This window comes from Mastigoproctus giganteus, chromosome 5, assembly GCF_048544385.1.
Source record: "Mastigoproctus giganteus isolate SK-2022 chromosome 5, ASM4854438v1, whole genome shotgun sequence".
Classification (NCBI taxonomy): domain Eukaryota; kingdom Metazoa; phylum Arthropoda; class Arachnida; order Uropygi; family Thelyphonidae; genus Mastigoproctus; species Mastigoproctus giganteus.
The window spans coordinates 108,750,490-108,771,103 of NC_143579.1; the positions used below are offsets into that span (position 1 = coordinate 108,750,490).

General features: G+C 38.8%; 1 protein-coding gene across 1 annotated transcript in view; it reads left to right on the top strand.

Annotated features, from left to right (window-relative positions):
* Positions 1-20,614, top strand: part of LOC150085626 (P-selectin-like) — a 292,465-nt gene that overhangs the window by 104,428 nt on the left and 167,423 nt on the right. Inside the window, exon 8 of the mRNA XM_090374622.1 lies at positions 17,195-17,317. Coding sequence (XP_090230748.1) covers positions 17,195-17,317 — 123 coding nt within the window. The remainder of the gene's footprint in view (positions 1-17,194; positions 17,318-20,614) is intronic.

Here is a 20,614-nt window from a genome sequence, read left to right on the forward strand (position 1 = left end):
CTTTCTGGCGATTTAATGCCTTAGGGTTGTTCATTATGTTTAGTGACTCTAGCCATAGGCGGTGGCGAAAGTGTCGCGCGTGGTCCACTATCTCAAAGTCGCGCTTGGGGTCAAGATCGTGGTTGGTAGCCCAAAAATGTTCTGCAAGCGCGGACTGGTCAGTTTCGGCAAGCCGGATTGCTCTGTCGTGTTCCGTGAGGCGATCCTGGAGACGTCTCGATGTCTCACCTACGTAGCAACTGTTACAGGCCCTACAGGTGATACGGTACACTACACTGCTGCGTAAGACAGGTGTGACAGGGGTCTTCACACTGGAGACAAGTGAACGTAGGTTCCTACCTGGTAATTGTACACATTTTATGTTGTAACTTCTCAGGATCTTCGAGATACGTCCTGACACTCCTGGATAGTACGGAATGTAGGCGGATGATATGCCGACTTGCTTCGGAGGTCTTGGGTTGGAAGTAAGTTCTTGTGCCTGTAACAAGCATCTGTTTAGTACATGGGATGGATAACCGCATCTGGTTAAGTCCGCCTTCACACGGGAGATCTCGTTATGTCTAATTGTGTCGGTGCTGGAATGGCTCCAGGCCCTGGAGAACAGGGTGCGGGCAGTGCTATTGAGATGGCTTGGAGCGTGGCCGGACCTGTAGTTGGTGAATTGACCGCACCACATGGGTTTGCGGTATACTGAGGTCTCTAGATGTGGGCCTACGCGATGCACTAGCACGTCCAGAAACGGGAGCGAACCGTCCACCTCTGATTCTACGGTAAACTTGATGAAATTGGATAGAGAGTTGAGGTATTCTAGTAGTACCGTTTCAGAACCACGTGGTATTATGGTAAAAATATCGTCGACATATCTACACCACGTTGTAATAGGTGTAGGTGGGTTCTGGTGTATCTGCTTCTCCAGATCTTCCATGGCGATGTTAGCTACTACGGGACTGACAGGGGCACCCATAGCAGTGCCATGTACTTGTTTGTAGAGTGAGTCTTCAAAGGTGAAGATGCTGCTAGAGAGGCATAGGTTGAGGGCGGTACAGATGTCATCAGTGGATAGTGACGTCCTGGATTGGAGGCTTAAGTCGCTCTCAAGGAGCCTTCTGGCGCAGTGCACGGCCTGTTGGACGGGAATCGAGGTGAATAAAGAAACCACGTCAAATGATGCCATGACAGAGTTATCAGGGATTGAAATGTCCTTAATGGTGTTAATGAATTCACTGCTGTTTTTAACGGTGTGAGATGTATTACCTATAAGAGGCGAGAGGAGGCTCGCGATGTGCTTGGACAGTTCATACGTTGGGGCACTGCAGCAAGACACTATAGGTCTGAGAGGAATACCCGGTTTATGGATCTTTGGTAATCCGTAGAATTGTGGTAGTTGGCAGCCAGTAGCACGCAGAAGATGGTGAGTCGCGGTCGGGATCTTCTTATCTTTAAGCCATGTGTGGACAAGTTTATTAACATTTGCTTCCAGACGTTTCAAGACTTTAACGGGAGGATCAGGTAGAGGTTCATATACGTTAGGATCGAGTAATAGGGCCAAGGCTTTCTCTCGGTAGGCTGATCGGTCCAGCACAACAGTCCGGCGCCCTTTATCCGCAGGAAGTACAACGATGGAGTTGTCTTTTCTTATAGATGACAGGGCGGTGGTTGAGGTTTGAGCACGTTTTTCGAGTGTTGCGGAGGACTGCGGCAGTCTTGAATCGGATCTCGTTGGCAGTTTCTTCGGGAAGGTTGGTAATACTGGCTTCTATGCCCATAGCGAGCTGTGTGATGGGAGGTTTCGATGGTATAACGGCGAATTTCATACCGTTTGATAAAACACTCAGCTGCTCGTTGGACAGTTGTTTGTTACTTAGATTCAAGACGAAAGAAGTCGTGTCGTCTGAACGAGTGTTCGTCTTTAAGGAGTTAGTTTCTATGCTCAAGTTTATGAACTTGCGCTGTTGGCGTAAACGGTAGGTATCCGAGGTCTGACTAGCCCGATGGCAGATGGTATGTATAAGGTTTGTAAATACAATAGGCGAGACCTTACCTTGTATATGTTGTAACAGTCTGGACTTGTTGTAGTCAGCGTTCCTGATTTCACGGTGGAGATGGGATATCCATAAATTTAACGTGCGCAGGCTGAAGTTAAAGCAGGCACGATCCATATGAGAGTTGTGGAACGGGGCTTTGTATCGGAACCCTTTAGGTATAATTCGATTGCTTTTGCATCTGTGGGCGAAGCGTAAATGTTGCCTGTAGCGAGCTATTGAGAGGAAGCACTTTTGCAACTGTGCACAATCGTTGTAGGTATTATGGCCATAAAGTGATCGAATAGTGACAAATGGGCCTGGAGTACTGGGGTCCATAGTTTAACAGATATTTATTTAAAGTATACCCAGTAAAATAAAATACTTTTATTTTATTTTGCCACACTTTGCTTGTAATGTATTCAAAAATTCTGTCAGTTGAGAAAGGGACACGAGTTCCGAAAGCTTCTGGAAATATTTTATTTTATTTTATTTTACTGGGTATACTTTAAATAAATATCTGTTAAACTATGGACCCCAGTACTCCAGGCCCATTTGTCACTATTCGATCACTTTATGGCCATAATACCTACAACGATTGTGCACAGTTGCAAAAGTGCTTCCTCTCAATAGCTCGCTACAGGCAACATTTACGCTTCGCCCACAGATGCAAAAGCAATCGAATTATACCTAAAGGGTTCCGATACAAAGCCCCGTTCCACAACTCTCATATGGATCGTGCCTGCTTTAACTTCAGCCTGCGCACGTTAAATTTATGGATATCCCATCTCCACCGTGAAATCAGGAACGCTGACTACAACAAGTCCAGACTGTTACAACATATACAAGGTAAGGTCTCGCCTATTGTATTTACAAACCTTATACATACCATCTGCCATCGGGCTAGTCAGACCTCGGATACCTACCGTTTACGCCAACAGCGCAAGTTCATAAACTTGAGCATAGAAACTAACTCCTTAAAGACGAACACTCGTTCAGACGACACGACTTCTTTCGTCTTGAATCTAAGTAACAAACAACTGTCCAACGAGCAGCTGAGTGTTTTATCAAACGGTATGAAATTCGCCGTTATACCATCGAAACCTCCCATCACACAGCTCGCTATGGGCATAGAAGCCAGTATTACCAACCTTCCCGAAGAAACTGCCAACGAGATCCGATTCAAGACTGCCGCAGTCCTCCGCAACACTCGAAAAACGTGCTCAAACCTCAACCACCGCCCTGTCATCTATAAGAAAAGACAACTCCATCGTTGTACTTCCTGCGGATAAAGGGCGCCGGACTGTTGTGCTGGACCGATCAGCCTACCGAGAGAAAGCCTTGGCCCTATTACTCGATCCTAACGTATATGAACCTCTACCTGATCCTCCCGTTAAAGTCTTGAAACGTCTGGAAGCAAATGTTAATAAACTTGTCCACGCATGGCTTAAAGATAAGAAGATCCCGACCGCGACTCACCATCTTCTGCGTGCTACTGGCTGCCAACTACCACAATTCTACGGATTACCAAAGATCCATAAACCGGGTATTCCTCTCAGACCTATAGTGTCTTGCTGCAGTGCCCCAACGTATGAACTGTCCAAGCACATCGCGAGCCTCCTCTCGCCTCTTATAGGTAATACATCTCACACCGTTAAAAACAGCAGTGAATTCATTAACACCATTAAGGACATTTCAATCCCTGATAACTCTGTCATGGCATCATTTGACGTGGTTTCTTTATTCACCTCGATTCCCGTCCAACAGGCCGTGCACTGCGCCAGAAGGCTCCTTGAGAGCGACTTAAGCCTCCAATCCAGGACGTCACTATCCACTGATGACATCTGTACCGCCCTCAACCTATGCCTCTCTAGCAGCATCTTCACCTTTGAAGACTCACTCTACAAACAAGTACATGGCACTGCTATGGGTGCCCCTGTCAGTCCCGTAGTAGCTAACATCGCCATGGAAGATCTGGAGAAGCAGATACACCAGAACCCACCTACACCTATTACAACGTGGTGTAGATATGTCGACGATATTTTTACCATAATACCACGTGGTTCTGAAACGGTACTACTAGAATACCTCAACTCTCTATCCAATTTCATCAAGTTTACCGTAGAATCAGAGGTGGACGGTTCGCTCCCGTTTCTGGACGTGCTAGTGCATCGCGTAGGCCCACATCTAGAGACCTCAGTATACCGCAAACCCATGTGGTGCGGTCAATTCACCAACTACAGGTCCGGCCACGCTCCAAGCCATCTCAATAGCACTGCCCGCACCCTGTTCTCCAGGGCCTGGAGCCATTCCAGCACCGACACAATTAGACATAACGAGATCTCCCGTGTGAAGGCGGACTTAACCAGATGCGGTTATCCATCCCATGTACTAAACAGATGCTTGTTACAGGCACAAGAACTTACTTCCAACCCAAGACCTCCGAAGCAAGTCGGCATATCATCCGCCTACATTCCGTACTATCCAGGAGTGTCAGGACGTATCTCGAAGATCCCGAGAAGTTACAACATAAAATGTGTACAATTACCAGGTAGGAACCTACGTTCACTTGTCTCCAGTGTGAAGACCCCTGTCACACCTGTCTTACGCAGCAATGTAGTGTACCGTATCACCTGTAGGGCCTGTAACAGTTGCTACGTAGGTGAGACATCGAGACGTCTCCAGGATCGCCTCACGGAACACGACAGAGCAATCCGGCTTGCCGAAACTGACCAGTCCGCGCTTGCAGAACATTTTTGGGCTACCAACCACGATCTTGACCCCAAGCGCGACTTTGAGATAGTGGACCACGCGCGACACTTTCGCCACCGCCTATGGCTAGAGTCACTAAACATAATGAACAACCCTAAGGCATTAAATCGCCAGAAAGGCATGCGTATACATCCAATCCTGGAGACAACCGTTTTATTGATGGATGATCACTGGCGCAAGGCAGCACACGTCCGTGCTACAACAATGACGAATGAGTAACGTGCCACACTTTGCTTGTAATGTATTCAAAAATTCTGTCAGTTGAGAAAGGGACATGAGTTCCGAAAGCTTCTGGAAATATTTTATTTTATTTTATTTTACTGGGTATACTTTAAATAAATATCTGTTGAAATGCACTGTTTGATTTTCATCAGTTTGCTGTTCTGGTAGGTCTACCAGAAGTGTTAGTTTAAGAAAAGAAGATATAGCAGAGTTTACAATGGCAGAGAAAGCACAATGTTCATTTTGATTTGAGGAAATTAAATCGGCCACTCATGTGCAGCAAACCTTTTTGTGCACATTGCAACAGAAATCCTCCTAACAGATCCTCTGTATGAATGACACAAGACTTTTTTGCAGACTGGTTGCTGTGTTAAGAAATGGTATGCCAAGAAAATCAGTATACTTGCTATGAGCAGTGAACCACTAGAACAAGTGAGGAAAGCATATCTCCATAGTATAAAAAAAATTTACGCACTCTGTTAGTTATGAACAGCATTTTACACAACCATTTTCAAAGTTGAGGCAATCATGGTATTAATGGCAAATGATGCAAGAAAACAAGCTTATATAGCATCAGATGGGGGGGGGGACCTACATAGTTCATCCATTCCATACCACCCAAGAATTTGTCTAGTTCTTCTTTGAATTTATTCAACCCATCCACTTCCATAACAACAGATGGAAGCCTGTTCCAACAATCAACCACTCCCTGGCTGAAGGCAAACTTCCGCATGTCTGTCATCCACCCATCCTTCCTCAACTTGAATTTATGCCTCCTCATGTGTGTAGTCTCAGCAAGTTGAAGAATACCATTAACATTCAGCTTACTCAATCAAATCAAGGCTTTAAACACCTCAATCAGATCTCCCCACAGGTACCTAGTCTTGAGGAACTGTAATTTGCAGAACTGAAACCTTTCTAGGTAAGAGCACCCTTTTGTTCCCTTCACCAGTCTGGATTGCCCCTCTTTGCACCTGTTCCAGCAGCCTACACTCTTCCTAAAATGAGGCCTCCAAACATGTATGCAGTACACAAGATGTGGCCAGACCATGGCCTTATACAAAGGGATAATCACCTCTTTATCCCTACTTCCCTACTATCAAAGTTTCTGTATATCATTGACAAACCCCTGTGAGCTTTCCTGGGGTCATGTTTCATGTCTGTCTGCACACTTGCCCACAGGTCTTTTTCAGTCTCTTCTAACCTGAGTGTAGTACTACACAGTTGATAAATTACTCTGGGGTTACTTCTACTCGTGCAGTATCTTGCATTTGTAAATGTTCAACTTCAGCTGCCAATTCACAACCCATCGACCCAATTTTCCTAGATCTTGTTGCAGTAGTTCAGTATGATGACTGTCATTAACCACCCTGCCAAACTTTGTATCATCTGAAAACTTAGACATTAAGCCTGATATGCCTTCATAAATATCATTGTTAGATATTGAAAACAACAATGGACCCAGTGCTGAACCCTGGAGAACTCCACTAATGACGTTAGTCCACAAAGAGCAGTGCCCATTAATAACTATTCTCTGTCTTCTTCCACTTAACCATCTCTTTATCCATAGCAGTAACTTGCCCTTAATACCACATTTCTCTTTATACAATAGTCTTTTAAGTGCAATAGTATCAAAAGCCTTCCTGAAATGCAAGTATATAAAATTAAAATTATTTTTTGCATTCAGTTCCTTGGTCACTGCATCATAGGAACATACCAGATTATAAATCTGATTTTATATACTTGCATTTCAAGAAGGCTTTTGATACTATTGCACTTAAAAGACTATTGTATAAAGATAAATGTGGCATTAAGGGCAAGTTACTGCTATGGATAAAGGGATGGTTAAGTGGAAGAAGACAGAGAATAGTTATTAATGGGCACTGCTCTTTGTGGAATAATGTCATTAGTGGAGTTCCCCACGGTTCAGTGCTGGGCCCATTGTTGTTTATAATATCTATCAATGATATTTATGAAGGTATATCAGGCTTAATGTCTAAGTTTTCAGATGATACAAAGTTTGGCAGGGTGGATGCAAAAAGACAAGACTGCCCCTTGACAAATCCATGCTGTGATTGCAGTATAAATGCATGCTTGTCCAGATGGTCCTACATTTAACCAATGATTCCATTATTTATTTTCCTTGGAACAGATGTTAAGCTAACAGGTCTGTAATTACCAATTAAGAATTCTTAATTACAAGTCTGTATTAAGAATTTGCAGATAAAGGAACCACTAGGTGGCAGTGATCACAGTGTACTGATGTGGATTTATTTAAAGATATAATTACCATCAGGGGTAAAGGAAAGGGTTTTTGCTTCTGTAAAGGTGAGTACAGTGGTCGCAGACAGTTTTTAAATTCTGTACAGTGGGATCAACTGACAATGTTACCAACAGTAAATTCTAAGTGGGAAGCATTCAAGGAATTAATTGTGGAAGCTACTAAAAGTTTCATACCTATTAAGAAATATTGTTCAAGGTTTAGGCCTAAATGGTTATCAAATGAACTAATGAGACTCGTGACAGAGAAGAAAAATGCATGGAATGCATATAAATTATCAAGCGACTCAAAAGCCTATGGCAAATATAAGCTAGTCTGTAATCAGGTCAAAGAGGAGGTTAGGCAGGCTAAGGCAGATTACAAGAAATCTTTGGCAAAGGATGCTAAGAAAAACAGCAAGGATTTCTTTACTTATATAAACTCTAAAAGGAAGGGGAAGAATATGATTGGTCCACTTGATATTGATGGTTCGACTGTTGATGATCCTGCTCAGATAGCAAACAAACTGAATGAGTATTTTGCATCTACATTCACACATGAGGATTTATTAAGGTTTGAAAATGGCAGAAGGTTATCAAGGTCCTTAATGATTTTGTAATAACTGAGAGCAAAGTGGAGGAAAAATTGTTGAAGTTAAACATAAGAAAGGCACCTGGGGTGGATGGGATCTATCCAGTTATATTAAAGGAGGTGGCAAAGCAACTAAGCAAACCCTTAGCCATAATTATGAGAGCATCCTTGGACTCAGGGGCGGTCATCACGGACTGGAGATGTGCAAATGTATCCCGAATTCACAAAGGGGGATCGAAGGGTGACACGAGTAATTACAGACCAGTTAGTTTAACTTCTGTTGTGGGTAAAATTATGGAATCACTGGTTAAAGATGCATTGCAGGATCACCTAGACAAGACTGCAGCAATAATTGAGACACAGCATGGGTTTGTTAAGGGAAAGTCTTGTCTGACAAATTTGATAGGATATTATGATATGGTTACAAAGGAACTGGATGCAAAAAATAATTCATGAAAGCTTTGACACTGTTGTGCATGGAAGGCTATTGTACAAATTGGAGCAGAATGGTATTAAGGGTAAGTTGCTACAATGGATAAAAGGATGGTTGAGTGGGAGAAGACAGAGGGTGGTAATCACTGGGTGCTGCTCTTTGTGGACTAATGTTATTAGTGGAGTCCCACAGGGTTCGGTGTTGGGTCCACTGTTGTTTTGTATATTTATCAATGATATCGATGAAGGTATATCAGGCTTAGTGTCGAAGTTTGCAGATGATACAAAGGTTGGGAGGATTGTTAATGACAGTAATGGCCGTGTGCTACTGCAACAGGATCTAGAAAATTTGGGCAGATGGGCTAAGAAGTGGCAACTGAAGTGTAACCTTGACAAATGCAGGGTACTGCATATGGGAAGAAGTAACCCCAAACGTACCAACTGTGTGGTACTACACTTAAGATGGTAGAAAATGAAAAAGCCCTGGGAGTAATTGTGCAGTCAGATATGAAGTTTTCTGAGCAATGCAGACAGGCTGCCAGGGCAGGTCATGGGGTTTTGTCAATGATATATAGGAATTTTGCTAACAGGGAAAATGAGATGATTGTCCCTCTGTATAACGCAATGGTCAGGCCATGCCTTGAGTACTGCGTACAGGTTTGGAGGCCTCATTTTAGGAAGGATGTAGATTTGCTTGAGCATGTACAGAGAAGGGCAACAAGATTGGTGAGGGGAATGAAGGGATCCTCTTACCAAGAGAGGCTTAAGTTCTGCAAATTGCAGTGGCTGGAGACTAGGCACCTGCACGGTGATCTGATTGAGGTGTATAAGGCCTTGAATGGGTTGAGCACGCTGTATTCTGATGGGATCCTTCCGCTTGTTCAGATTACGAACCTAAGGGGGCATAAATTCAAATTAAGAAAAGACAGATGTAGAATAGATGTGCAGAAATTTGCCTTTAGCCAGCAGGTGGTTATTTGCTGGAACAAACTCCCATCTGCCGTTGTGGAAGTTGATAAGTTAAATAAATTTAAGGAGGAACTGGACAGGCATTTGGAGGGAATGGTGTTTTTTTTTTTTTTTGGCTGATGCTGCATAAGCTCATACACTTGCTTTCTTGCATCACATGCCACTACTACTACTACTGATCCTCCTTTATGAATTGGGAATACATTCACTCATATGCAGTCCATAAAAATCTCTCCTGAATCCAAGGATGCTCTCATAATCCATTTTCAACAATTTCTCCTCCTCTTTCCTTTCAGTTACACAAAGTCTTTAACTCCTCATTAGAGTTTGATGAACTTCTGGCATCCCCTCCTATAAAGAATTCCTCATGTCCGAATGTAACTGCAAAATTCCTATTCAATTTGTCTGCAAATTGAACCTGAGCAAGTTCATCAACAGTTAATTTACAGACATCAAGTGGCCCAATGTGATTTAACCCCTTCCTTCTATTGTTAATCTAAGCATAGAAGTCTTTGCTGCTTTTCTGTGCATTCTTTGCCAGAAGCTTCCCATGATCTGCCTTAGCTTGCCTAACCTCCCTTGTGACTTGATTACAGACTAATTTATATCTACCATAGGCTTCTCTATCACCTGATAATTTATATGCATCCCATCCACTTTTCCTTTCTGCCATGTGTCTCAGTAGTTCCTCTGATATCCATTTAGATCTAAGCTTGAACAGTATTTTTTTTCTTTGTTGGTATGAAAAGCCTAGCAGCTTCTTTGATTACCTCCCTGAATACTTCCCATTTAGAATTTTCTGTTGGTAAAATCATCAGTTGGTCTCAATGTGCAGAATTTGAAAACTGTTTGAGACCACTGTAGTCACCCTTATGAAAGTAAAAGCCTTTTGCTTTACCCTTGACAGTAGTTACATCTTTAATTAAATTCCACATTAGTACACTGTGATCACTGCCACCAGTGGATCTTTTACCTGCAATTCTTAATGCATGTAGAATCACTGCTGGAAACCAGATTAAGAGTATTGTTTCCTCTTGTTACCTCTCCAACATGCTACTCTAGGAAACAGTCATCCAAGAAAAATACATGTCTTGCTGGTGTGTGAGTGACCAACCCACAAATTACAGTTAACATGTGGAAAGTTAAAATCCAACATTATATGACAATCCAATTTCCTGGCCCACTCTGTTTCTCTGTATAGCTGTTTGATATACTCATCACCATTAGACCTACACACTCACTAACACACTTCTTCTCTCAGTTTTGTTTTCCCGTGCTTATATCTCACTAGACTGACTCAACATTGCACTGGTTACCCATGTTGACTGAATGCACTGCCTTAGATTTAATATGCTTCTTAAATAAGAGCATAACCCCTCTACCTGTCCTGTCTGTCCTTCCTGTGTACATTGTACTCCCCATATTCAATTTCAGCATCACTTATGTGTGAGTGACAATTTTTCCCCTATTCATACAATGTCTGCATTTGATGACTTAGTCAGTACTTTCAAATTCATCAAATTTATTTACAATGCTTCCAGCATTAGTGTACAGGCAGGTATACATGCACATGTTCTTACTTTTAATTACCCTAACACATGTATTTATTTGTTTAATGATGACCCACAGCGGGGATGACCTGTAGTGATAATGAAAATTGAAAAAGTGTTGTTTTGACATATTGCCAATTTTAAAATGACCAATACACACTCAAACTATTACATTATGCAATACCATAAGAGTCAAAAATAACTATGAATACAAATATTTGTTTTACCTGGTGTCTACAGACCTCCTTTACAAAACTTAAATATTATTGTGCATGATACAAACTCCAGTCCAATTCTAGATGATAGCAGGTATGTTTAAGTGTTTATTCACCAAGTGGAAAATGTGTGTGCTGGTTTAGATGTCACTATAATTGTAAAACTGTAATCAGGGTGGAATTTTCCAATAAAATTCCATCTTGGTTTTGTCATGAACTGGCAGCTTCTGTATGAGCTATAACTTGTCAGTTTCATCCTCAGACAGTGATATAGCATGTTGCACACTGTTGACTTTGACAGGTTACACTCACAAACGACATGTCATATAGATTTTCCTGGGCTTCATGTAAAATTTCCTTGAACCAGCTCCACTGCATCCTCACTGACTTTTGTTCAACCACCACCTCAGCCAGAATAATTGCACAAACTAAAACATCCTTTATATAACTTTTCCATATCATTGCAAAACTGTAGGTATACCAAGTTGCTTCTATATAACCTGCAGTGGTGGTACCCAAAATGTAGCAAAAAATAGTGATGGGTCACCTGACAGGTGCTCTACTTTGTTTTTAATTTTTGGAAAATGTTTTGGGTTTATTTGAAGCTTAAACAGTGCTAGTATTTCATCTTTTCTAGAAAAAAATTTCTATTTTTTTCTAGAAAGAAAAGGTACAAAAAAATTTCAGGTTTTTAAATTATTGATTAATGCAGAGGTTCTCAAAGTGTGGGACACACTTGGTTTTTTTGGGGGGAGGGGGACATATGTTTTCATGCATTTTTTTTCAATGAAATATGGGCAAACTGTTTCACTAATCCAGTTACGAAGCATTTTTATTTATATATATTATTCTTCTTTTATTTCTTTGATATTAAATGTATTGAAGCATATGTTAATTTATAAAAGTATGTATGTTCATAGCTAAATTTTATGTAAAATATGTTTATTTGCACTTGTTCTGGGACATAAGGGGGAGAGATGTGAAATTTATGAAGAATTTTAAAGGGTCTCAAGATATAAAAATTTGGAAACCTCTGGATTAATGGTTAATGCAGGAACATTGTTTTTTTAGAGTACCCTGGTAAGTTACTCTCTGCTACTGCCAAGTTAAAAAGTTTTTTTCGTTTCAAAATCTTCACATAACTGGTCGCTTGTTGATGGTTAAATATATTTATATTTAACCATCAACAAGCTGCACTGTAATGGTTAAAGTATACCCTGTGCCTTCTTGGGATCGGTATATTCTACCACAATTATAATTTTGTGATTATGCTGCCATCTACTGCAGATTGCACAATTTTTTAATTTGTGAATAAAAGCATAATTTGTGAATAAAAACTCAACGATATCTGTTATCACCTACAAGTGGTTTCAGGTTTATATCATGTACCCTATTCACTCAGTAATGTTTTAGCTTTTTAAAGGAGGTTTGTGGACACCCCTGCATGTAGTTCATATATTTATATTTAACCTGTCAGTGGTGTCACCCAAAATGTACCAGAAGCAGTAGTGAATCACCTGACAAGCAACTTCTTTTTAATTTTTGGAAAATGTTTTGGTTTTTTTGAATTCTCTTTAAACAGTACCAATATTTCATTTTTTTAAATGAGTTGTTGAAATCATTGTGTACTTTTAAGTTTTAATAAAAAATTAAAAATTGTAAAACATGCTATGCTTTTACACATTTTATTTAAAAAAAAAAATTTAAATCTTCTGAAAATTGGAAAAAAAAAAATGTTTTAGACAGAAAATAAAACCATCATTCTTTTAAACTTCCATTTTCCAGTTTAAAAGACTACTCAGTGCACAAATTTTCAAACATGCACACATGCATATACTTCTGCTTATTATGTACAGGGTTGTTAAAATTAAAGTATTCCTATGTAGAAGGCTCTGGAGAGGGTTGTAAGGCTCATACTGAAGATAAATTTGGACAACAGGTACAATAAAGAATGCGGTTGCCATTTATTAAAAAAAAAAAAATTAGTTACAAAATTTGTCACTGTATGGCATGTAACTATCTTAGTTACAATTATGCAAATAACTTATGTTATTTGCATAATCGTAAGTTATTGCCACAGCGCCACTACTCAGCTCTACTGTACTGTATAAAAGCAAAATAGTCTCTTCAAAATCATACAGTAGATGTTTGCCTGCACTAGAGCAGCAATGCCAACAACGTTGTAGGAAAATGCGCTATTAGTGAAGCTGTAATATCAGAACAGCAACAATGCAGCTGCAGCTATCAGAGAATTCCGGTGTCAGAAGCACATAAGGCGTGGACTTATGACTGTTTGTGCTGTCCACAAAATTATTGCAAAATTTGAAGCGACAGGACATCTTGGTGTTCAACCAGTTAGAGGTCGAAAACGAGTGGACTCCCTCATGTTGAACGTGTGGCTATGGCTGTCATGGATTTATCAAGTCGATCTCTATGTGGTAGCGCAAGTGTGCCAGCTGTTTCTCGTGACTGTAAGGCTAGTAATGCATCAGGTGTTGCAATACTATTCTTACAAGATGCACATGCTACAGCAGCTAAAGCATGGTGATGCAAATATTCGTTCCACATGCACACTTCAGTTTCTGGCACGAATGACACTTGGCCATGGAACATCCTTTGGTGTGATGAAGCCCACTTCTGCTGCTTAAATGGACAAGTGAATACACACAACTGTCACATTTGGGCAACAGAAAACCCTCGAGTTATCCAAGAGGTCCCGTTGCATTCTCCAAAAGTGACAGTGTGGTGTGGATTTATGGCCACATTCATGATTGGGCCATATTTTTTTGAACAGGTAACACCGACTGGACCCCACACCTGTTCTGTCACTGGACAGCGATATTATGAAATGTTGGCAAATTTTGCAATACCCGAGCTGCAGCAACGCGTGTACCTTCAGGATATCATATTCATGCAAAATGGTGCGCCACCCCACATCCACCGTTTTGTGTCCAAATATTGCTAAGGCAACACTTTACAGATGAATGAGTCATCATCCGTTGTTTCCAGATATCTTGGCCACCCCGATCACTTGACCTCACCCCATGCGATTTCTGGTTATGGGGTTTTTTGAAGAACCAGGTGTATCGAGAAGGATGTCAAACTCTGGCAGATCTGAAGGACAGCATTAGACGTCGTGTGCTGGCTATTCCAGTTGACATGTTATGTTCTGCTGTAGAAAATGCTGTTCTTCGAATGGAAACTGTTGTTGACCAAAATAGAGGACACATTGAACGATTCTAGCGCTGTTCAAGTGATTTGTTTTGCCACAGTGCCATATAGTGACAAATTTTGTAACTATTTTTTTTTCCCAATAAATGGCAAGCGCATTCTTTATTGTACCTGTTTTCCAAATTTCTCTTCCGTACGAGGCACCTCCATAGCCAGGTGGGCAGGAGCAGCATTGCATGCACATTCTTCTTGATTAGACCGGGGTTCGAGCCCGTGACCACCAAATATGGAGGATGCAAAAAGGTCAGGAGGGAATGACTACTGCATATCCCCGGAGCAATATGTCCTTAGTTGCTAATGCTCCTAAAAAACCAAAAAAAAAAAACCCCTTCCGTATGAGTCTTAGAACTCACTCCAGAGCCCTCTACATAGGGATACTTTAATTTTAACAACCCTGTATATAAATATTATTAAAAAATTAAACTCCATTTGGAAAGAAGTTAAGTTATCAAGTTTCATTTTTCCATCTTGAAAACAGTAATAAATCTTTCAAAAACAAATAGGGTAAGACTCCATTTGGAAAGAAGTTAAGTTATCAAGTTTCATTTTTCTATCTTGAAAACAGTAATAAATCTTTCAAAAACAAATAGGGTAAGACTGCAGATGTTATTGAACTAGCGGAAAAATGAAAACAAGTAACCTGAAACTTTGAAGGAACAGAGTATTGGCACTTGTCCAGTATCACTACACTCTTCAAGAAAAAAGCCAGATAGTTGTAAAAATAGTGGTTGGTCCCTTGACAGATCCTCATGTGAAATTTTTCTCACTAATAAAATCACTTCAGAAACTATTGCAGTAAAAGTTTGACTACAAGGAGGGGTTCAAAAAAATATTTGTATTCACCCAGAAGTAGTTGTGATAGAAAGATAAATTTTTTTTTTTGTTTGATACCTTGAAATGTGGTTGCTACTTCTATAGCAACCACACAAATTTTGGTTTCAATCTGACAATTCATTTTTTTCCTTTTCAGTGCTGAATGAAGTGAAGTGTCACAATGGATAAAGTATAATATAGATCAATAATTTGGTTCCTCTTTCCGCAAGGGAAGATAGCCAAAATGACCCACAAAGGAATGGTTGCTGTTTATGGGGAAGACCGCCCAGATAACAATGTTGTTGCACATTGGTATCAACAATTCAAATGTAGAAGAATCTCAGTGCATGACGAAAAAATTCCAGGAGGCCCAGAAACTGCTGTAACAGAAGAGACTGTTGAAAAAATTGAGGCATTAATCCTGGAAGATTTGCCATATTGGCATCAAAGACTAGCTGCAATGCTCCAAATTTGTGTGGGGGTCTGTGGAGAACATCATCCATCAACACTTGCACTTGACTAAAGTGTCTGCTAAATGGGTTTCCAGACTTCTGACCCATAACTAGAAGGAAAGGGTACAATGTGCACATGAAATGTTTACTACATGCCAGTAAAATCCAAGAGGAAATTTTTTCATGGCTAGTCACTATGATCCCAAAACTCAAAAAATTGTCAAAACAGTGGAAGCATGCAGAATCACCACCCCCCAAAAAGGCAAGCTGAAACCAAGTACTGGCAAGGTGATTTTGTCAGTTTTTTGGAATCAGCATGGTGTAATACTAACAGATTACCTTCAAAAGGACAGTAATGGTGAAGTATTAATTGAACCTCATCATAAAGCTACATGCTGTTATAAAAGAAAATAGATGGGAAAAGCTGTCTAAAGGTGTGCACCTCCTTCACAATGTCTCTACACATTCCTTGCATGCTGCAGTGAGGTGTGCCCACGAATGTGGGCTTTAAATATTGCTGCATCCTACTTATTACCCCAGTTAGAGGACTTCCACAAAATTGGCCTGTGGAAGTGTATTGAGAGGTGAAAAAAAAATGTCATTTTGTTTGTTGACTGTATTGAGAAAAGTCTAATGCATGGTGTTTGTTTCAACCTATCACAACTACTTCTGGGTGAATACAAATATTTTTTGAACTCCCCTTTATATATCTAGTAAGGTAGAAAAATTTCAGATTTTTAATCACTGATTAATGGTTAATGTGTGAAAATCAATTTCAAGGATCACCTGTTAGGTTTGCTATAAATATATAAATAAATATTAGTGTCACTGTTAATATATAAATTATATTTTATTTTGCCAGAATGGATGTTTATTATTATTTTTAATTAAACCTCAGCATGGAAATTAATTCGTTAAAAGTTTCATTATTCAATAAACATAATTTGTTAAAGCTGTAGGTTTTTTTTCTTTCTCTCATTCAAAAAAAAGTGCATAATCTTATTCAACTTTATCTGATATTATTTTCTAGTCATTCAACTGTTGAATACATCTAATTGATATAATCAACAGTTAAATATTTTGTTATCAAAAATGTTCTGTTAAATTTTTACAGCAATCTGTTTTAAAAACTAAAGTTTAAGGTGACATTAGGAGTGAATTGAACGCAGAATTACACATACGGATCTAGGGATTATCACAAGTAATATTTGTATAAGTGCACTTTAAAATTCCTACTTAAATTGTAATAATTTATTTGTGTATTATGTTGTTTCAAATTTGTGTAAACTTGTTAACAACAGGTTTAGACAACTTGCCTCAGTGTAAACAAACTGAATGCACTTTAACATGTATTCACTAGTAATTAAAACTGATATTATGTTAAAATAATAGATGAGAAAACCTGGGGAAGAGAAAACCTGAGGAGAAAACCTGGCAACACTACTTCTAATGCCTATACTGAAAATCTGTAACCTTGATAAATTTCACTTCATTTTTATATCATTTATTTTCATTTCTAGTTGCTAAGCTACTTTGTAATTATTCCATATAATAATATTTCTTTTCACTTTGGGAAAATTAGGAGTGAATTTTTAAGTTCATTTTTATATTAACTTTTTTTTTTTTTTTTTTGCTTTATTGTAAATAACTAAGGTTTGCATTTCAGCCGATGGTGTTGCTCGAGATTTTCCCTGTGCTTACCCAATTACTGGACGATATGTATTTCTTCAAATGGTAGGAGTTCATGGCTCCTTATCTCTTTGTGAAGTTATGGTATTTACAACACAAGGTGAGCATCAATGAATTTGTTTTATAGGATATCATAATAAGCTGTGAATTATAAAAATATATTTTAAAAACAAATAAAGAGCATGACTGATTATAAAATTATTTTTATAATTAAGTGTGCTCATTTTTTGAAAACCATAATATTTACGATAATCAGTTTCAGGGTTTAATCACTGTGTGAGTAATGACTTATAAAATTATACAGTTTGTATACTGGGTTATATATACCTCATTAGTCCAAATTTAATATTCCTCCTCCCATTATTTCTTTTTCTTCTTTGTTTATATTTATTAGGAATTATCAATTTTTATATTGTGGTAAACCTAGTTTACCAATAATTATTTAAATTATTTATGAAATGGGATGTTTGATGCTTTTTTGGAGAATCTAGTTTTTGCTTTGTTAACTATATCAGTACACAGAATACTTTAGCTTTATATAATTTCCCTGTAACTTCCACAGTTTGAAATGTATTTGCTTCAGAGTTATATGCAGTTTGATCATTTACACCTTTTGACTTTTCATATTGTAGAAACTTGGTTGTCAGGTCCTACATTGATGGTGCCCATTTACCTACCAATGAAGGACCAAGAATCTCTAAAATTGCAATCATTAAATCAATTAGCATATGTTTTCCTTTGTGGGAAAATGCTGTTCATTTATAGTGCAAGACAACCATGGTGATTTGTTTCATTTCACAGTGTGAGATTGTGTAATGATTTTGTGGAAAGCCTAGTTTGCTTGTTTAGCTGTAACAGATATGATGCTTTAACAAGTATTGTTAAAGCATCATATCTGTAATTACTACAAACTTTTTATTACAACAAAATCAAGATTTATATTTTATTTCTTTTTTTTAGCCCTTTTTTCTGTTAGGTCAAATTTGCAACATAAGTTTTTTTTTTTTTTTTTTTTTTTTTATTATTATTATTTTTTTATTTAAGAATTTCTAAAGAATTAATAATACTTATGTATATCCATTTTGACCTTAGGTCTAGTAACTTTAGTTAGCTAGTAACTGCCAAAGAGAAGATCTCATCAAGCTTTCAAAAACCACAATGAATGGATTTAAAGTTGTGGTAAATTGTTTTTTCCAGAATTAAACATTATTTTACCATGTGTGAGAACTGCTGCAAATGGCAACAAGTAATCCTGAAGAGGTGATATCTTGTTACCTGCATGCAAACATAAAAATACAAATTCCAACTACTTAACAAAAAAGTAAATAAAAATACTAAAATAAACAAACAAGATCCTGCATTCACCCAGGGAAGCACAGCAGCATGGTATCCTGCCAGGAGTATTGGTTCAACTGCTGCCTTGGAAATATGCAAAGACACATCCATTCACCAACCTGATAGGTGAATGGGTGTGTCCTTCCAGGCAGCAGTTGCACAAAACTATTTTTTTTTTTTATGAAAACCCCAAACATGAGAGGTATTAGAACATATACTACTTAGTACCGTGCTTGGGTTGCAGGTTGAGAAGATGAGAGAAGATATTTGTTGACATTAGATTTGAACTTCTGTAGACTGTAATTTTCAGGAAAGACATAGGAAGGAAGGTGGTTCCAGAAAAACGGCAGTTGAATGAATAAATGAGAAAGATGAAAAGTTGGTTCTGTGAGTTTGAAGTTGGACAGTAAATGGATGTTGGCTGGTTGCGGCATGTGTTCGGACTGTTTTGAAAGAGAGAGCAGGAATTATAGAAGCCAATTCAGAAGAACAGTGCCCATGGAAGTATCTGTAGAAAAGGCATGCAGCAGAAACAGTACATCTATGAGACTGAGAATGGAGAGACACTGTTAGAGATGAGTCATTAATTAACCTAATTGCCTTCTGAATGGAATTTGGAAACCTGAGAGAGGTTTTGGGGGCACCACCCCAGATGTGGGAACAATATTCCGTGGTAGGGCAGATTTGGGATTTGTATAGAGTGAACAGCTGTTTGGAAGAAAAGTAATGCCAAGAGCCAAACAGAAAACCAAGTTTTTTAGATGCAGAGGAAGCAATATTTGTAATGTGCTTGTGTCAAGAGAGATTATAAGTCAGGGTAATCCCCAAAAGAGATATATCAATTTGTCTAGAAATCGGAGTATAACCAAAGATCAGCATAGGGGCAGAAGAATCCTTTTTGCGAGATATAAGACAAGACTGAGTTTTAGAAGGAGTGAAATCAACTAAGTTGTCTTTGCCCCACTGGCAAATTACCTGGAGATTTAAAGAATTTGTAGCTGATATTCGAGAAGTTGATGCTGATTGAGCAGGGCAAGTTTTCTCAAAATGGAAAGTGGAATGCAATGTGCTATCATCGGCAAAACTCTGGATAGGATTTCCAGTTAATGGAAGAAGGTCATTAATATACAAGAGGAAAAGAGTGAGGGGAAAGACTGAACCTTGGGGGACACCAGCATTAGTGGAGAAGTTAGAAGACAGAGAGCCATCTACCATCACCCTCAGTGAGCGATCAGACAGAAAACTGGATAACCAATTACAACAAGCAGTTGGCAAACCACAAGATTGAAGCTTGTTTAGAAGACCTTTATATTAAACATGATCGAAAGCCTTTGAGATGTCAAGAGCAATTGCTTGTGTTTCACTGAACTTTTCCATTGAATTTGTCCATAAATGGATAACATAAGCCAGAATATCACCAGTGGATCGTCACTGATGGAATCCATACTGGCGATTGTTGATCAGATGGGAAGGTTTATAGGTAGTTTAAGAGTTGGCAGTTAATTGATATCTCCATTACTTTAGAAAGAGTAATGGAGAAATCAATTTTAAATAACGATTTTTAAGTTTAATTTATGTGTGAATTAATTTATTTGTGTCATCGTTTTTAGAATTTCACGACAATTGTTTTTCAATTCTCATGATGGCTTGTGGTGTTGGTTGGTTTTTGAAGGTTGGTGGCCACCGTTTTTCCCTGATTCTTTTCGATTCCCTTGACGTGATATGAGAGTTGAAGGCATGCTTATTTTAATTAATAATTATTTTAACTTGATTCATTTATGACAATACATGGGGGAGTAAGTTCATATTATAATCATTCGCGATTGAGTGTTGAGAGATTAACAGTCCTAATCAAAGGTATGAGGTTTTCAAAAATAATTTAAGATTATTATAATAATAATAGGACTTATTGGGCATCATAGTCCCTTTTGATTTGAATTTAGAAAGAGTAGAAGTAATTTTAATGGGACAATAATTGGATGGGAGGGATTTGCCACCCTTTTTAGGAACTGGCTGGATGTGAGCAAATTTCCAACAGAAGAAAAAACACCTTTGGAATAAA